The sequence below is a fragment of the Pseudophryne corroboree genome, chromosome 1 (assembly GCF_028390025.1).
Source record: "Pseudophryne corroboree isolate aPseCor3 chromosome 1, aPseCor3.hap2, whole genome shotgun sequence".
NCBI lineage: Eukaryota > Metazoa > Chordata > Amphibia > Anura > Myobatrachidae > Pseudophryne > Pseudophryne corroboree.
Window position 1 is genome coordinate 738374348 of NC_086444.1, and position 18551 is coordinate 738392898.

General features: G+C 47.4%; 1 protein-coding gene across 1 annotated transcript in view; it reads left to right on the forward strand.

Moving 5' to 3' along the window:
• Window positions 1–18551, forward strand: part of LOC134940947 (beta-1,4-galactosyltransferase 1-like) — a 254026-nt gene that overhangs the window by 90848 nt on the left and 144627 nt on the right. Inside the window, exons 4-5 of the mRNA XM_063932140.1 lie at window positions 6297–6419; window positions 9751–9855. Coding sequence (XP_063788210.1) covers window positions 6297–6419; window positions 9751–9855 — 228 coding nt within the window. The remainder of the gene's footprint in view (window positions 1–6296; window positions 6420–9750; window positions 9856–18551) is intronic.

Here is an 18551-nt window from a genome sequence, read left to right on the forward strand (position 1 = left end):
ACTTTCCAAAAAGTTCCAAGGGGTTAAGAGATAGGTTTATGTGTGTTTCTCCAGTACTGGATATCACATATGTTTTCTTTTAAAACAGTTACCGTACACCAACAATGTACGCGCTCTAATAAATATTTTGTGGACTTCTCTAGTTGTGGGCAGAATAATTTCCATACAGTGAAGATCTAATCTCTTACTCATATGATAACGAGAATTTGATGGATAAAATAGATCAACCAATGGGTTATTGAAATAAACAAATTTTATTGAAATTAAATTATAAAAACAGATATGGCTGGGATTTCATTCCTTCACTCCCAGAACCAACCATATGCAACAAAATAAAGGAGGTTGTATTTAGAGTGTTAGTCCCGCTCACAAATGAATAAATAATGGGGAATACAAAGCAAGTCTATTAAAAACTAGAGTTGACCCACCCGAACACTGAGATCCAAGCCGGGATCAGAGTCCGGCATGGGTTTTCCTGCTAGACTCTGATCCCAAAGAGAGGCTGAACGTCATCTTCCCGCTGTCGGATTCTCGCGGGTTTTGGATTCTATAAAGGTCCCTGTGATCGGTGCCATCTTCACTCTGGCTGTGATGAGTGTATTGGACGGAGGTGTCCGTCAGTACTGTGTATATTTGGGATGTATCAGTCCAGGGGTGCTCTGTCAGCTCTTCTGTATCAGTCCAGGGGTGGACTGATATATTTGTATCTGGCACAGTGGGGGCATATCTGGCAGTGTGGGGGCATATATGGCACTGCTGGGGGCATTTGTGTATCTGGCACTGTGGAGCATTTGTGTATCTGGCACTGTGGGGCATCATTGTATCTGGCACTGTGGGGGCATATCAGTCACTGTAGGAGCATACTGTATCTGGCACAGTGGGGGCATATGTGTATCTGGCACTATTGGGGTCATGTGTATCTGGCACCACACATGTGTATCATGCCCCCATTTTCATTGGCTATCCCCATGTGGCATTTGGCCACACCCATTTTTTGGCCGGTACACTGGGTTAGACACTTGGTATATAGCTTCTTTCCAGTCGGGTGCATTACTCACTACCGCAATTTACGGACAGAATCATCAAGCGGTCAAAGGATCTGTACACAGAGTGCATTGAACCGCTGCATACCCGGCTCAGTACAGCCTTCAATACCGAAAGCCTTCTCTTCACCGGATACCATCTAACAAGAGAAGTCGGCTCCCGTCTGATCAGTACATATGAGCAGTCCAGTGTTAACGGTCATGACCTAATCATTGAGACGCTGGTTACTCGGACAAACCGAGCCGTCTCCAATTCATACAACGGGACTTGTATATGTTAAAAGACATTAGAGACTTATACTCAATATAACAGCAATGCTTCTATAAGAAGTATCAATCATCAGTCTCCCATTTATAACAATTTACACTACAGTCCATGGACGCACGGCCGCAATACTGGTTCTCAAAAGTGATAATTTATAACAATTCTATCAATTCAAGTGTTATATTGCAGCTGCAATGTCTTGTTTATTTTATTAAATAAATGTATTTACCTTTTTATATCCATTATGAGCTATGTGGCATTTGAAATATTGTTTTAATAAATTTAACTATTAGACTCTCATAGCGCTCCCTCCTTTGCTTCTTTTTTGATATATTCAGATCTATTGGGGCAGCCCGCCCCAAATTGGTGAGCAGCTGTTAAAGTTTAATTGGGTTTTTGGTAATCATGGAGCGCCGATTCAACATCTATTTCTAGGACAATATTATTCACATTACACCGCACGCAGAAGTTCCGCTTATACATATAGTGACCCCAGTAGTAGCGCCGATTACACGCATAGTGCCCCCAGTAGTAGCACCAATTATACGCATAGTGCCCCCAGTAGTAGTCCTGCTTATATGCACAGTGCACCCAGTAGCAGCGCCGCTTATACGCACAGTGCCCTCAGAAGGAGTGCCGCTGTCATGCATAGTGCCCCCAGTAGTAGCGCCGATTACACGCATAGTGCACTCAGTAGTAGCACCGCTTATACGCACAGTGCCCCCAGAAGTAGTGCCGCTGTCACGCATAGTGCCCCCAGTAGTAGCGCCGATTACACACATAGTGTGCCCAGTAATAGCGCCGCTTATACGCACAGTGCCCCCAGGAGGAGTGCTGCTGTCACACATAGTGCCCACAGTAGTAGCGCCAATTACAATAATAGTGCGCCCATTAGTAGCGCTGCTTATATGCACAGTGCCCCCAGGAGGTGTGCCGCTGTCACTCATAGTGCCCACAGTAGTAGCGCCGCTGACATGAATTGTGCCCCAATAGCAGCACCGATTACCTGCATAGCGCCCCAGTAGTAGCGCCATTTACACGCATAGTGTGCCCAGTAGTAGCGCCGATTACACGCATAGCACCCCCAGTAGGAGCGCTGCTGACATGCATAGTGCCCCCAGTAGTAGTGCCGTTTACACGCACAGTGCGCCCAGTAGTAGTGCTGATTACATGCATAGTCAGTGGCGGATCCAGGGGGGGGGGGGCACTCGGGCCCGTGCCCCCCCTGTCATTTGTGGCCCCATCCGTCCCCCCCCCCCCCCCGCTTGTGTCACTGAGACACGCTGCCGCTCAGTCCGGCGGCAGAGTGTCTCAGCTGTCAGGAGGAGAGCGCGGCTATCTGGCGGCGTGTTGCAGACTTCAAACCAGCCACCGGTTCGTGAGCCAATCAGAGCTCGCGGACCGGCAGCCAATCAGGAGCCGCTGGTCCGCGAGCTCTGATTGGCTCACGAACTGGCGGCTAGTTTGAAGTCCTACACGCCGCCAGACATAGCCGCACTCTCCCCCTGACACCCTCAGAGCCAGCCGGGCAGAGAAGCAGCAGCAGCAGCGGTAAGCAGCTGCAGAACTGCTGTGGGGGCATTTGTATACCTGCTGTGGGGGCATTTGTATACCTGGCACTGTGAGGGCAATTGTATACCTGGCACTGTGGGGGCAATTGTTTACCTGGCACTGTGGGGCAATTGTTTACCTGGCACTGTGAGGGCAATTGTTTACCTGACACTGTGGGGGCATTTGTACACCTGACACTGTGGGGGCATTTTTGGATCTGGCACTGTAGGGGCATTTTTGGATCTGGCACTGTAGGGGCATTTTTGGATCTGGCACTGTGGGGGCATTTTTGGATCTGGCACTGTGGGGGCATTTGTGGATCTGGCACTGTGGGGGCATTTGTGGATCTGGCACTGTGGGGGCAATTGTGGATCTGGCACTGTGGGGGAAATTGTGGATTTGGCACTGCACTATTGGGGGCATATGTCTGTGTATCACGTCTCATTTTAATTGGCCACACTCACTATATGACTGCGGGCATTACTACAGGCAACATTACTACTGGGGGCAATACGGGCATTGCATAAGGGGCACCACTACTATGGGGTCTATATAAGGGGCACTACCAATACAGTGGACATTGCATAATGACCGCTACAACTGTGGGCATTGTTTAAGAAGCGCCACCTCACATGCACCGAAGCCGCACGCAAATCTACTTGCCCCTTCCATGGTGCCCCCCCTATCATTTTCTTCTGGATCCGCCCCTGTGCATAGTGACCCCAGTAGTAGCACCGATTACACGCATAGTGCCCCCAGTAGTAGTGCTGCTTATATGCACAGTGCCCCCAGTAGTAGCACCGCTTATACACACAGTACCCCCAGGAGGAGTGGCGCTGTCATGCATAGTGCCCCCATTAGTAGCACCAATTACACGCATAGTGCCCCCTTTAGTAGCACCAATTACACGCATAGTGCGCCCAGTAATAGCGCCACTTATACGCACAGTGCCCCCAGTAGTAGCGCCGCTTACACGCACAGTGCCCCCAGGAGGAGTGCTGCTGTCACGCATAGTGCCCCCAGTAGTAGCGCCAATTACACGCATAGTGCACCCAGTAATAGCGCTGGTTATATGCACAGTGGCCCCAGGAGGAGTGTCGCTGTCACAAATAGTGCCACCAGTAGTAGCGCCGCTGACATGCATAGTGCCCCCAATAGGAGCGCTGATTACACGCATAGTGTCCGCAGTAGTAGTGCCAATTACACGCATAGCGCCCCTAGTAGTAGCGCCATTTACACGCATAGTGTGCCCAGTAGTAGTGCTGATTACACGCATAGTGCCCCCAGGAGTAGCGCCGATTACACGCATAGCGCCCCCAGTAGTAGCACCGCTGACACGCATAGTACCCCAGTAGGAGCGCCGCTGACATGCATAGTGCCCCCCAGTAGTAGTGCTGATTACACGCATAGTGCCCCCAGTAGTAGCGCTATTTACATGCATAGTGCCCCGAGTAGTATTGCAGATTATTCGCATAGTGCCCCCAGTAGTAGCATTACTTATACGCACAGTGCCCCCAGGTGGAGTGCCGCTGTCATGCATAGTGCCCCCAGTAGTAGCGCCAATTACACGCATAGTGCACCCAGTAGTAGTGCCGCTTATACGCACAGTGCTCCCAGGAGAAGTTCCGCTGTCACGCACAGTGACCCCAGTAGTAGTGCTGCTTATACACACAGTGCCCCCAGTAGTAGGGTTGCTTATACGCACAGTGCCCCCAGGAGGAGTGCCGCTGTCATGCACAGTGCGCCCAGTAGTAGCGCCAATTACACGCATAGTGCGCCCAGTAGTAGTGCCGCTTATACGCACAGTGCTCCCAGGAGGAGTGCCGCTGTCACGCATAGTGCCCCCAGTAGTAGCGCCGATTACACGCATAGTGCGCCCAGTAGGCGCACCACTGACATGCATAGTGCCCCCCAGTAGGAGCGCCGCTGACACGCATAGTGCCCCCAGTAGTAACGCTGTTTATACGCATAGTGCGCCCAGTAGTAGTGCTGATTACACGCATAGTGCCCCCAGTAGTAGCGCTGTTTACACGCATAGTGCACTCAGTAGTAGTGCGGTTTACATGCATAGTGCCCCCAGTACTAGCGCCGATTACACGCATAGTACCCCCAGTAGGAGTGCCGATTACATGCATAGTGCCCCCAGTAGTAGCGCCGCTTACACGCATAGCGCCCCCAGGAGTAGTGCCACTTATACACAGTGCCCCCCAGTAGTTGTGCTGCTTATACACAGTGCCCCCAGTAGTCGTGCTGCTTATACACAGTGCCCCCAGTAGTAGCACCACTTAGACATATAGTGCCCATAGTAATAGTTATACATAATACCCCCAATAGTAGTGGCACTTATACACATAATCCCCCCCTCCAACACACACTTTCTCTCACTCACTCACTCACTCACTCACTCACTCACTCACTCCACTCCCAAGTCTGTTTGGCCTGATAAGGAGCAGCATCCTCTCCCTCTTCACAGTTCACTCACAAGAGCAGCCTAGTTCATGTAGCTCCACTCCATGTAGCCCCACCCCTCAATCCGACTTAGCTCCACCCCCTTTTCTTGTCAACAACACTGCTGCTTCCAAGTTTGACAGAGAGAGGGGGGACAGACTCTTCAGGCTGCCAGCGACGCTGCCTGTGTCTGTAGTGTGACAAGAGCAGCAGCTGCCGGCAGCAGCAGCAGGGTAACTCAGCACAGGGATGCAGAGCAGGGAGAGCGCCTCTCCTGCCTGGCGCCTACCTGCTCTGCATCCCTTTGCTGAGTGGTCAGCGCCGGGCCTGGGCGCACTACTGGGGAAATTATGTGTATAAACAGCACTACTATGTGCAGGGTAATGTGAATAAGATTGTGCTATTGTGTGGCGTAATTTGAAATGGGGGTACTATTGTGTGGCCACGCCCCTTCCTTGTGAGGCCACACCCCTTTTTGATGCACGCTCTCCCTTTGTAAAATGTGGGAGGGTGCAAATTTATCATTTGCAGGGGGGCGCCGAACACCCTAGCACCAGCCCTGGTTGGGGGCTTAAAAATGTTTCCCCTGTCCCCTACATAAATCAAGAAACCATTCCTATGTTCTTTTTCATGTCAGAACTTTCTGCTTAAACCTGGGATGACCTTGTTATGTACTAGCAAGTGACAAGATTATGGCAAGCTGCAGGAGTTAACCAACATGATTTTGCCTTTAAAAAAAATAGTTGCCTTAAATTATGCAGTTACAGTAAGTTGCAAAAACCTTGGCAATTACCATACCTCACAGGCTATTTAGATTTGGCGCTACGTCTTCTGATTTCTTTTTTTATTAATCAGTGCGGTTTTATTGTGCATTATAAATAGACTATGATTATGATGTGTCAGTTAGTGTAAGGGATGTCATATCTAGCCAAATTGTTATTGCATGCTTTTTTTTTTTAATGTTATGATTATTTTTTATCTTTTTTTAGATTACGATACAAGACAGTTTTTGGAGGAGTTGTGGCCTTTTCAAAAGAGCAGTTCCTGAAAGTGAATGGTTTTTCCAATGTGTTCTGGGGCTGGGGAGGAGAAGACGATGAACTATATCAAAGGTTTGTGGAGAAATTGTGTATTTTCCAGTGAATGACCAAAGTGCGCACCATCATTACCCTGCTGTCCTAGACTGAGGCATCTAAGGGCAGGCTGGAATCATGACAATTGATAATAAGAAATTCATATAATTACCATGTATTTATCTTGTAACCTTAAACTGTTTTTTATAGTTATTTGCCCATAGCTGATAATTGAGTTAAGAATATCTGGTGTCATTGTCATTATTTCCTAAGCAGTTCTGTGACTAGAAAAAAGTACAAAGTACAGACAGCGCTAGCAGACTATAATTATTATTATTTTTTATTTAGCTTAAAACATAAAATTAATTGGTATCTCCTTTGTAAACCTCTATAATTGATTCCATGTAGATATACAACAATTTGTTATTTTCTCAAAAACATATTATACATGTAGCAATTATCAAAGACATATTGATACAAAGACATTTATCTTATTTGATCTTCTTCAGCAATATAATGTAACCATGCTCCACTATATACTTTGTATCCCTAAGCATAAATGCAGGATGTTAATTTGTTAGTGATTTTAGCAAGCTGTTGCCACAGAGGGGGTCATTCCGAGTTGATCGCTAGCTGGCAATGTTCGCTGCGCAGCGATGAAGCAAAAAAGCGGCACTTCTGCGCACGCGCGACGTACTTTCACAATGGCCGATGAAGTTTTACACAAGGTCTAGCGAAGCTTTTCAGTCGCACTGCTCGCCGCAGAGTGATTGACATGAAGTGGGCATTAATTTTCTGGGTGTCAACTGACCGTTTTCAGGGAGTGTTTGAAAAAACGCAGGCGTGCCAGGAAAAACGCAGGGCGTGTTTGTGACGTCAAACCAGGAACTGAACAGTCTGCAGTGATCGCAAGCGCTGAGTAGGTCTGGAGCTGCTCTGAAACTGCACAACTTTTTTTTTGTAGTCGCTCTGCGATCCTTTCATTCGCACTTCTGCTAAGCTAGAATACACTCCAAGAGGGCGGCGGCTTAGCGCTTGCACGACTGCTAAAAACTGCTAGCGAGCGATCAACTCGGAAAGGCTACCAGAGTCTCTTTATCCAACAATGGAGATGTTATAATATTCAATAGCTGTGCAGCTTTTGCAGACAATAAAGCACAACTTCTCTGCCAGTTCAGGTGTTAATAAACATGCAGGACTTCAAAGCAGCTTTTTAAGAAGCAGGATAGTTCATGCAATACAATTGCTATTACACATGGCCATGTTAGTCACTTTTTAATATACAAATATTACCACATCCTCCTCCTGGGCTATAAGTGCTTTTAATTCCCTGCTCTGGTGTGCCAAACCTTTTTAATAAGCCTTATCTGGAGATGAAGTTAGATGTTCCCAGTCGTGAGGCAGGTTGTTTGCATGTGGTGTATCAGCTCGAGGACAGACCATGATCTTGGGACCAGGCTCTCCTCCTCCAGCTTCTCATCTGAGCTCCCAGCCACCTCTGGACTGTTAATTTCCCCGCCAGACAAGAGCTGCTGTCAGCGCTGGGCTAGCACCCCATCACTCTTCCTGGATGTCTCACAACCCATGGCTCCTAATGTGCAGGGGTGAAGAAGGGGAGGGTTCCACTGCTGCTGCCGCTGGAGAAGGACATATGACTGGCCTCTCGCACTCCAAAGCTCTGCTGCTGGGCTAGGCATCTGATGCTGCCTATTTTCCATTGCTTGTGTCAAACTCCACCCCTCGTCGTGGCTGGACTCGCACATGATTTGCTGGGAGAATCCGAGAGATTGGGTAGGCTTTGTGGTGGACAAAGGAAGCTGGTTGGTGGAACGGAAGCATCCCACAGAATGCGGGAGTGTTGGTAATTATGGCCTGCATATATCTAAAGTACTGTTTTACATAAAGTACACCTTGGGGCAGACTACTTGTTACTGTACATGCTAATTACAGCATGCATGCTGGTGACAATCACTCTAAAAACAAACATTTAGAAACCACCCTCCAAAAATCCTGCATTTACTTCTGACAGGTATGTTTCAGAAACAGCCACTTTGATTGGCAGGAGGGCTAATCTTGGTATAGTTTCAAAAGAAACAAAGCAAGCACCCAAATTCATCAGTGATTGTGACGGAGATGTGACATTTACATGCACAGCAATATCAGAATTGTATCTTGTGTCAGAATATATAAAGAAATTGTTTTATTTCACCTAGATGAATCAATAGCATGTGTCCTATATCTGACCTTATGTATGCAGCCACAAACCTGGAAGAAGAATTGATGGCTCTTGGAACTAGGAAATTAGATAAACGGTCTCTTATCCAGACCCCAGCAATAAAATAGGAAAATTAGAAATTTATATTCGGAGAACAGACAAAAAATCTCATGTCTTGCACCAGTCATAAATGTTTGAGAGTGGGAAACTGCATCCTTCATCCTCAAACTACCAGACCTGGTCACCCTGGGCCAGGAATAGTAAATAAAGTACAATGTCTATGTCCCATCTGGGCTAGCTCCCACTCCCCGGTCTATTACAAGACAACTATGTGGAGAAAGCACATAGTCTCTGACATGTCCAGTGTCCAGCATTGAGCTGATTAAAAAACACAGAGGTGTTCGGGAGGAGGACAGCTGTGAAAGTTTGAAGAGACTTCTCCCTCAATGCTAAGTGCTCATTATCTCTTAGGGATTTGGTTGCATACCGAGAGATGAGACTTGAAACTCCATTGTGCAGTCCCTCACAGCAACATCATCTAAGTACTTTGATGTAAGTGCTAGGTTCTGCATTTTTTTTTCTTTTTTTGTTTGAGATTTATATGTACTTTATTTCTGTCCATTTATAATCATTTTGTATACTCTTACCTTGGATGATTTTGTTTGAATTAAAAGATAATTAATTCTATCATATTTTCCGTGTCTCTTGGTGAATCTGCGAGCCTGTGTGGCTCAAGCTATGTATCAAAGTTTAAGTGAGTTTGCAATTAACAATTCTGGATTCAGATAGCTGCAGAAGACTGTCTGGTATCCATACATTGATGCTTTGGGTTCCTCTGCTGGTGGCAGTAATCGGGTTTTCATTACACACAGCCTGAGGTAATCATAAGTCACTGTTGGTGATTTTCAGATTTAGGTATCTGGGAAATCGGCAAGACTGTTGTGACAATGATCCTGCTGCAGCCCTAGAAGAGGAGAAGGGGCTCTAAGGTTGTGGACCCCACCAGGGATTTTCCCTATACACCTGTGGGCCACTCCGATCCTGTTTGGATAATCTTTCAGCATGTCTGAAGTTCATGTTTTAAAAAATATCAATTGATTTGTAGTATTCAACTGTGAAAACACATCTGACCTTTCTGTTCATCTTTTCCTGAAGGGTGATAAAAGCAGGGATGGAAATTGAACGTCTTGATCAAAACATTTCTAAAGCAAAAGCATTTGTTCACAGTAGAGACAATGGTAATGAACAAAACAAAAAAAGGTAAGTGTAAAGGAGGACAAATGGATACTAAAGCACAAATACAAATATTATAATGTTAACCCAGACATACTGTATCACAATTCTCAAATCTGTAAAACTAAGTGGTCTATTCATGAAGCAGTGAAAGGAGTGGCGAAGTGAGCCTGTGGAGAAGTTGCCCATGAGCTGCTCTGTACAATTGTATAGTATGCAAATTATAAATGTTACTGTAATGCTGACTGGTTGTCATGGGCAACTTCTCCACTGGCTCACTTCTTCACACTTTTCACTGTTTCATCAATAAACCCCTAAGGATCTTAAACCAGACAGTGGGACCTGGAATAATTTGGATAGGTCTGAGTATTATATATTGCACCATGTGAAAAAAATAATAAGCCATTCCACATTCCATCATGTTATTTATTTAAACAGCATTGGTATTTTTTTACGAGTTGTTGAACTGTGAACTGCAGGCCTTAGCCTTATTTCAGTTCTGTAAAAAGCAATTATTAACTGCAGTATAGTTTTAAACATTTGCAATACAAAAATGAAAATATTACAATACGTGGAGTAAGAAATGCTGACAATGTTCTTGTCTGTACTTTAAATAAGTAGACTGAAGAGGATACAAAGCTTGTATAGAGATAAAATGAAGATAGATAAAGCACTAGCCAATCAGCTCCTAGCTGCCATGATACAGGTTGTGTTTGAAACATGACAATTAGGAGCTGATTGGTTGGTACTTTATCTCTCTCTCCACTTTATCTCTCACCAAGCTTCGAGACATCTTTCCTCTGTCATGATAGTGTCAGTTGGGATGCTGGCAGTCGGAATACCGACACTGGTCACAATGCCAGCTCTGGAGTACCAACTGCCGGCATCCCGGTCATATGTATGCCAGGGTGGTTTAGGTTCAGGTTGCGGGGGGGGAGGACAGGGGTTGGGGCGGGGGATTTGAGTAGAATGCTGGAGAGGGAGGTTAGGGTTAGGCTGCACAGAAGGAGGATTAGATTAGGCACAGAGAAGGGAGGGTTAGGGTTAGGCACTAAGGCAGGAGGGTTAGTGTTAGGCACTAAGGTGGGAGGGTTAGGGTTAGGCACTAAGGTGGGAGGGTTAGTGTTAGGCACTAAGGCAGGAGGGTTAGTGTTAGGCACTAAGGTGGGAGGGTTAGGGTTAGGCACTAAGGTGGGAGGGTTAGTGTTAGGCACTAAGGCAGGAGGGTTAGTGTTAGGCACTAAGGTGGGAGGGTTAGGGTTAGGCACTAAGGCAGGAGGGTTAGTGTTAGGCACTAAGGTGGGAGGGTTTGGGTTAGGCACTAAGGCAGGAGGGTTAGTGTTAGGCACTAAGGTGGGAGGGTTAGGGTTAGGCACTAAGGCAGGAGGGTTAGTGTTAGGCACTAAGGTGGGAGGGTTAGGGTTAGGCACTAAGGTGGGAGGGTTAGTGTTAGGCACTAAGGTGGGAGGGTTTGGGTTAGGCACTAAGGCAGGAGGTTTAGTGTTAGGCACTAAGGTGGGAGGGTTAGTGTTAGGCACTAAGGCAGGAGGGTTAGTGTTAGGCACTAAGGTGGGAGGGTTAGGGTTAGGCACTAAGGCAGGAGGGTTAGTGTTAGGCACTAAGGTGGGAGGGTTTGGGTTAGGCACTAAGGTGGGAGGGTTAGTGTTAGGCACTAAGGTGGGAGGGTTAGGGTTAGGCACTAAGGTGGGAGGGTTAGGGTTAGGCTGCGGGGAGGGAGTGTTAGGGTAAGGCACTAAGGTATGAGGGTTAGGGTTAGGCACTAAGGTGGGAGGGTTAGGTACTAAGGTGGGAGGGTTAGGGTTAGGCACTAAGGTGGGAGGGTTAGGGTTAGGCACTAAGGTGGGAGGGTTAGGGTTATGCACTAAGGCAGGAGGGTTAGTGTTAGGCACTAAGGTGGGAGGGTTAGGGTTAGGCACTAAGGCAGGAGGGTTAGTGTTAGGCACTAAGGTGGGAGGGTTTGGGTTAGGCACTAAGGTGGGAGGGTTAGGGTTAGGCACTAAGGTGGGAGGGTTAGGGTTAGGCACTAAGGTGGGAGGGTTAGTGTTAGGCACTAAGGCAGGAGGGTTAGTGTTAGGCACTAAGGTGGGAGGGTTAGGGTTAGGCACTAAGGCAGGAGGGTTAGTGTTAGGCACTAAGGCAGGAGGGTTAGTGTTAGGCACTAAGGTGGGAGGGTTAGGGTTAGGCACTAAGGTGGGAGGGTTAGGGTTAGGCTGCGGGGAGGGAGTGTTAGGGTAAGGCACTAAGGTACGAGGGTTAGGGTTAGGCACTAAGGTGGGAGGGTTAGGTACTAAGGTGGGAGGGTTAGGGTTAGGCACTAAGGTGGGAGGGTTAGGGTTACGCACTAAGGCAGGAGGGTTAATGTTAGGCACTAAGGTGGGAGGGTTAGGGTCAGGCACTAAGGCAGGAGGGTTAGGGTTAGGCACTAAGGCAGGAGGGTTAGTGTTAGGCACTAAGGTGGGAGGGTTAGGGTTAGGCACTAAGGTGGGAAGGTTAGGGTTAGGCACTAAGGCAGGAGGGTTAGGGTTAGGCACTAAGGTAGGAGGGTTAGTGTTAGGCACTAAGGTGGGAGGGTTAGGGTTAGGCACTAAGGCAGGAGGGTTAGTGTTAGGCACTAAGGTGGGAGGGTTTGGGTTAGGCACTAAGGTGGGAGGGTTAGGGTTAGGCACTAAGGTGGGAGGGTTAGGGTTAGGCACTAAGGTGGGAGGGTTAGTGTTAGGCACTAAGGCAGGAGGGTTAGTGTTAGGCACTAAGGTGGGAGGGTTAGGGTTAGGCACTAAGGCAGGAGGGTTAGTGTTAGGCACTAAGGTGGAAGGGTTTGGGTTAGGCACTAAGGCAGGAGGGTTAGTGTTAGGCACTAAGGTGGGAGGGTTAGGGTTAGGCACTAAGGCAGGAGGGTTAGTGTTAGGCACTAAGGGGGGAGGGTTAGGGTTAGGCACTAAGGTGGGAGGGTTAGTGTTAGGCACTAAGGTGGGAGGGTTTGGGTTAGGCACTAAGGCAGGAGGGTTAGTGTTAGGCACTAAGGTGGGAGGGTTAGTGTTAGGCACTAAGGCAGGAGGGTTAGTGTTAGGCACTAAGGTGGGAGGGTTAGGGTTAGGCACTAAGGCAGGAGGGTTAGTGTTAGGCACTAAGGTGGGAGGGTTTGTGTTAGGCACTAAGGCAGGAGGGTTAGTGTTAGGCACTAAGGTGGGAGGGTTAGGGTTAGGCACTAAGGTGGGAGGGTTAGGGTTATGCACTAAGGCAGGAGGGTTAGTGTTAGGCACTAAGGTGGGAGGGTTAGGGTTAGGCACTAAGGCAGGAGGGTTAGTGTTAGGCACTAAGGTGGGAGGGTTTGGGTTAGGCACTAAGGTGGGAGGGTTAGGGTTAGGCACTAAGGTGGGAGGGTTAGGGTTAGGCACTAAGGTGGGAGGGTTAGTGTTAGGCACTAAGGCAGGAGGGTTAGTGTTAGGCACTAAGGTGGGAGGGTTAGGGTTAGGCACTAAGGCAGGAGGGTTAGTGTTAGGCACTAAGGCAGGAGGGTTAGTGTTAGGCACTAAGGTGGGAGGGTTAGGGTTAGGCACTAAGGCAGGAGGGTTAGTGTTAGGCACTAAGGTGGGAGGGTTTGGGTTAGGCACTAAGGTGGGAGGGTTAGGGTTAGGCACTAAGGTGGGAGGGTTAGGGTTAGGCACTAAGGTGGGAGGGTTAGTGTTAGGCACTAAGGCAGGAGGGTTAGTGTTAGGCACTAAGGTGGGAGGGTTAGGGTTAGGCACTAAGGCAGGAGGGTTAGTGTTAGGCACTAAGGTGGAAGGGTTTGGGTTAGGCACTAAGGCAGGAGGGTTAGTGTTAGGCACTAAGGTGGGAGGGTTAGGGTTAGGCACTAAGGCAGGAGGGTTAGTGTTAGGCACTAAGGGGGGAGGGTTAGGGTTAGGCACTAAGGTGGGAGGGTTAGTGTTAGGCACTAAGGTGGGAGGGTTTGGGTTAGGCACTAAGGCAGGAGGGTTAGTGTTAGGCACTAAGGTGGGAGGGTTAGTGTTAGGCACTAAGGCAGGAGGGTTAGTGTTAGGCACTAATGTGGGAGGGTTAGGGTTAGGCACTAAGGCAGGAGGGTTAGTGTTAGGCACTAAGGTGGGAGGGTTTGTGTTAGGCACTAAGGCAGGAGGGTTAGTGTTAGGCACTAAGGTGGGAGGGTTAGGGTTAGGCACTAAGGTGGGAGGGTTAGGGTTATGCACTAAGGCAGGAGGGTTAGTGTTAGGCACTAAGGTGGGAGGGTTAGGGTTAGGCACTAAGGCAGGAGGGTTAGTGTTAGGCACTAAGGTGGGAGGGTTTGGGTTAGGCACTAAGGTGGGAGGGTTAGGGTTAGGCACTAAGGTGGGAGGGTTAGGGTTAGGCACTAAGGTGGGAGGGTTAGTGTTAGGCACTAAGGCAGGAGGGTTAGTGTTAGGCACTAAGGTGGGAGGGTTAGGGTTAGGCACTAAGGCAGGAGGGTTAGTGTTAGGCACTAAGGCAGGAGGGTTAGTGTTAGGCACTAAGGTGGGAGGGTTAGGGTTAGGCACTAAGGTGGGAGGGTAAGGGTTAGGCTGCGGGGAGGGAGTGTTAGGGTAAGGCACTAAGGTATGAGGGTTAGGGTTAGGCACTAAGGTGGGAGGGTTAGGTACTAAGGTGGGAGGGTTAGGGTTAGGCACTAAGGTGGGAGGGTTAGGGTTACGCACTAAGGCAGGAGGGTTAGTGTTAGGCACTAAGGTGGGAGGGTTAGGGTCAGGCACTAAGGCAGGAGGGTTAGGGTTAGGCACTAAGGCAGGAGGGTTAGTGTTAGGCACTAAGGTGGGAGGGTTAGGGTTAGGCACTAAGGTGGGAAGGTTAGGGTTAGGCACTAAGGCAGGAGGGTTAGGGTTAGGCACTAAGGCAGGAGGGTTAGTGTTAGGCACTAAGGTGGGAGGGTTAGGGTTAGGCACTAAGGCAGGAGGGTTAGTGTTAGGCACTAAGGTGGGAGGGTTTGGGTTAGGCACTAAGGTGGGAGGGTTAGGGTTAGGCTGCGGGGAGGGAGTGTTAGGGTAAGGCACTAAGGTATGAGGTTTAGGGTTAGGCACTCTGGTGGGAGGGTTAGGCACTAAGGTGGGAGGGTTAGGGTTAGGCACTAAGGTGGAAGGGTTAGGGTTACGCACTAAGGCAGGAGGGTTAGTGTTAGGCACTAAGGTGCGAGGGTTAGGGTTAGGCACTAAGGCAGGAGGGTTAGTGTTAGGCACTAAGGTGGGAGGGTTAGGGTTAGGCACTAAGGTGGGAGGGTTAGGGTTAGGCACTAAGGTGGGAGGGTTAGGGTTAGGCACTAAGGTGGGAGGGTCAGGGTTAGGCACTAAGGCAGGAGGGTTAGTGTTAGGCACTAAGGTGGGAGGGTTAGGGTTAGGCACTAAGGTGGGAAGGTTAGGGTTAGGCACTAAGGCAGGAGGGTTAGGGTTAGGCACTAAGGCAGGAGGGTTAGTGTTAGGCACTAAGGTGGGAGGGTTAGGGTTAGGCACTAAGGTGGGAGGGTTAGGGTTAGGCACTAAGGCAGGAGGGTTAGTGTTAGGCACTAAGGTGGGAGGGTTAGGGTTAGGCACTAAGGTGGGAGGGTTAGGGTTAGGCTGCGGGGAGGGAGTGTTAGGGTAAGGCACTAAGGTGGGAGGGTTAGGCACTAAGGTGGGAGGGTTTAGGGTTAGGCACTAAGAAGGGAGGGTTAGGGTTAGGCTGCGGGGAGGGAGGGTTAGGGTTCGACACTAAGGTGGGAGGGTTATGGTTAGGCTGCGTGGAGGGAGGGTTAGGGTTAGGCACCACCAGAGAGGGTTAGGATTAGGCTGCAGGGGATGGAGGGTTGCTGGGATCCTGCTTGTCGGGATGCCGCTGTATGCATTCTGATGACGGCATCCCAAGCGTCGGGATCCAGATGCCATGCCCCTATGTCAGATTCAGGTAGTGAGTTATTTTGCTTGTTAGTAAAGTTTAAAATAATTCATTATTAAATGTTCTTCCTTTTCCAATTTCTAAGCTATACATTTGGTTTTGTGCATTGTCGGGTTTTCCATAAACAAGAACAATATGAAAAATAAGTCTTATACTCCATTTCGTAGATTTTTCTTTCAAATAATTCCATATTCTTAAAAGCATAATATATATCACTATAATATTGTATATCTATTATAAACATCTGAAACTCACCTGCAAATCTTTTACTCTGGGATAGTGCTCCTGCAATTCGGAGTGCTTCCAAACATGCACTCGATGCTCATATCACACTGTCACGACAGGCAGCGCAAATTAGAAAACATTAATATGGTTCCTAACATTGTGATCAATGTAACTGTCATGTGACGCAGAGAGGTTCTAGCTACACTGCTTCATGTGTGCGGCAAAAAATAATTATAATTTCTTTATAATTCTCCGTCCAATGCAGAGTTTACCAAATTCCACATTACAGACCAGGATTTAAGGATATCTATGCGTAAACACAACAACTTACAGTGCATCTGTAAAGTATTCACAGGGCTTCACTTTTTCACATTTTGTTATGTTATAGTCTTATTCCAAAAATGTAATAAATTCATTTTTCCCCTCAAAATTCTACATACAATACCCCATAATGATAACTTGAAAAAAGTTTTTTTTATTTTTTTAAATTTATTAAAAATAAAAAACTATATAAAAAAACTTAAACGTAGGAGGTGGTCATATAGTAAAATCTCCCCCGATCACTCAGTTTAGACGGCCGGCCAGCTCTTGGAAGAGTCCTGGTGGTTCCGAACTTCTTCCATTTACGGATGATGGAGACCACTGTGCTCATTGGGACCTTCAAAGCAGCAGACATTTTTCTGTACCCTTCCCCAGATTTGTGCCTCGAGACAATCCTCTCAGAGGTCTATAGAAAATTCCTTTGACTTCATGAATGGTTTGTGCTCAGACATGCACTGTCAAGTGTGGGACCTTATATAGACAGGTGTGTGCTTTTCCAATCATGTCCAATTAACTGAATTTAGGAACATCTCAAGGATGATCAGTGGAAACAGGACGCACCTGAGCTCAATTTTGAGCTTCATGGCAAAGGCTGTGAATACTTATGTACATGTGATTTCTTAGTTTTTTATTTTTAATACATTTGCAAAAATCACCCAAAAACTTTTTTCACGTTGTTATTATGGGGTATTGTGTGTAGAATTTTGAAGGAAAAAGTAAATGTATTCCATTTTGGAATAAGACTGTAACATAACAAAATGTGGAAAATTAGGGGTGTGGATTAAAAGATCAACAGTGTCTAAATAGACAGTCAATAGGTTGACACCAGATCTTTGACAGTCAATAGGTCGACTGGGTCAAAAGGATGTCAGTTAAATGGTCAACATGGACTTAAGTTGACTTGGTCAAAAGTTCGACATGCAAATGGTTGACACAAAAAAGGTAGACATGCTTTTTGTGTTATTTTAACCGTAATCCTAACCCAAAACTTAACCATCCCACTAGTTCCTAACCACAACTGTCTCAGCCAGCATCCTAACCCTAACTATATCCCAAGTATCTAACTCTAAAAATCATGAAAACCTACAAGTCGACCTTTTGACCATGTTGGCCATTCAACTGTCTACCTTGTCGACATATTGATTGTCGATCTATTTACGGTCTATCTTCCATCCGGATACCCTTAATTAATACCTAAATCAATTTGATTTAACAAATAAAATTGATTTAACAAATAAAATTGATTTGGGCCTAAACCATGGTCCTTAAAACCTTGACTTTAATGTGATCTTACTTGTACTGGAGAGCGGTCTGCATCCTGCTAGAGATGCTCAGCCTGCGCAACTCCAGAAGCACTCAGACGCTGGCCGATTTGCGCCGATAGAATCGATGAATCAGCAGTTATTCACCATCAGATGGAAATCATGCGACTGCAGTGGGTGTCTTGATGCTCGGGTTAGCTTTTGCCCATAATACCATATAATCGCAATTGCATGCAGCAAAAGATAGCAACAGCAGCAGCAAGAACAACCACATCTGAATCAGACCCCTGTGCAGTCTGCACTCCCTTAGTCACGCCTTGAGCAGTAACAGCAGTAACAACTGTCAGTATCTTGCTACTCGTACCCCTTATAAAACTGTGTGGGCTGATTACAACATTGCTCACAAACAATCTCACCAGGCAATCTCCAACACTTCTCCAGAACCCCTCCGGGCTCCTACACCTCACGTATTTTTTCTGAATTATCACCCGTGGGACTTCAGGATTTTGAGAGGAGCAGCAGTCCAAAAACTTTATGGAATCAGGTACTTGATACAGAGTTTGCAACCTGGCTGACTTGCTGTTAGCAAGGTAATGTACAAAGTATTTGGTAGCACACATGTATTTTGACAAGCGCAAGATCTGTTAGCAGTTCAGATTGCTTGGAATCCGAGCCGCTCTGAATTTTTGTAATCCTAGTCATCCGGAGCGCAGCTCGGGTGTTTCCACCAGACCTGAATTCCACATTGAGACCAAACACCATCTTCCCGGCGTTGGATTCTTATAACGCGCCATGTCAGGGACTTTGAGCCATTTCACTCAATGCACGCTGATGAATGCTGTGCTATACTCTGCTGTTTAGGCTGTGTTGTGTCCATCCAGAGATTCCAGACTAATTGTGGCTGTGCAGTATAGTGACTGTAGAAGGCAGGGATGTGCGGTGAAGCAGATGGCTCAGGGGGCACTGGCTTGTACTAGAGGCAGA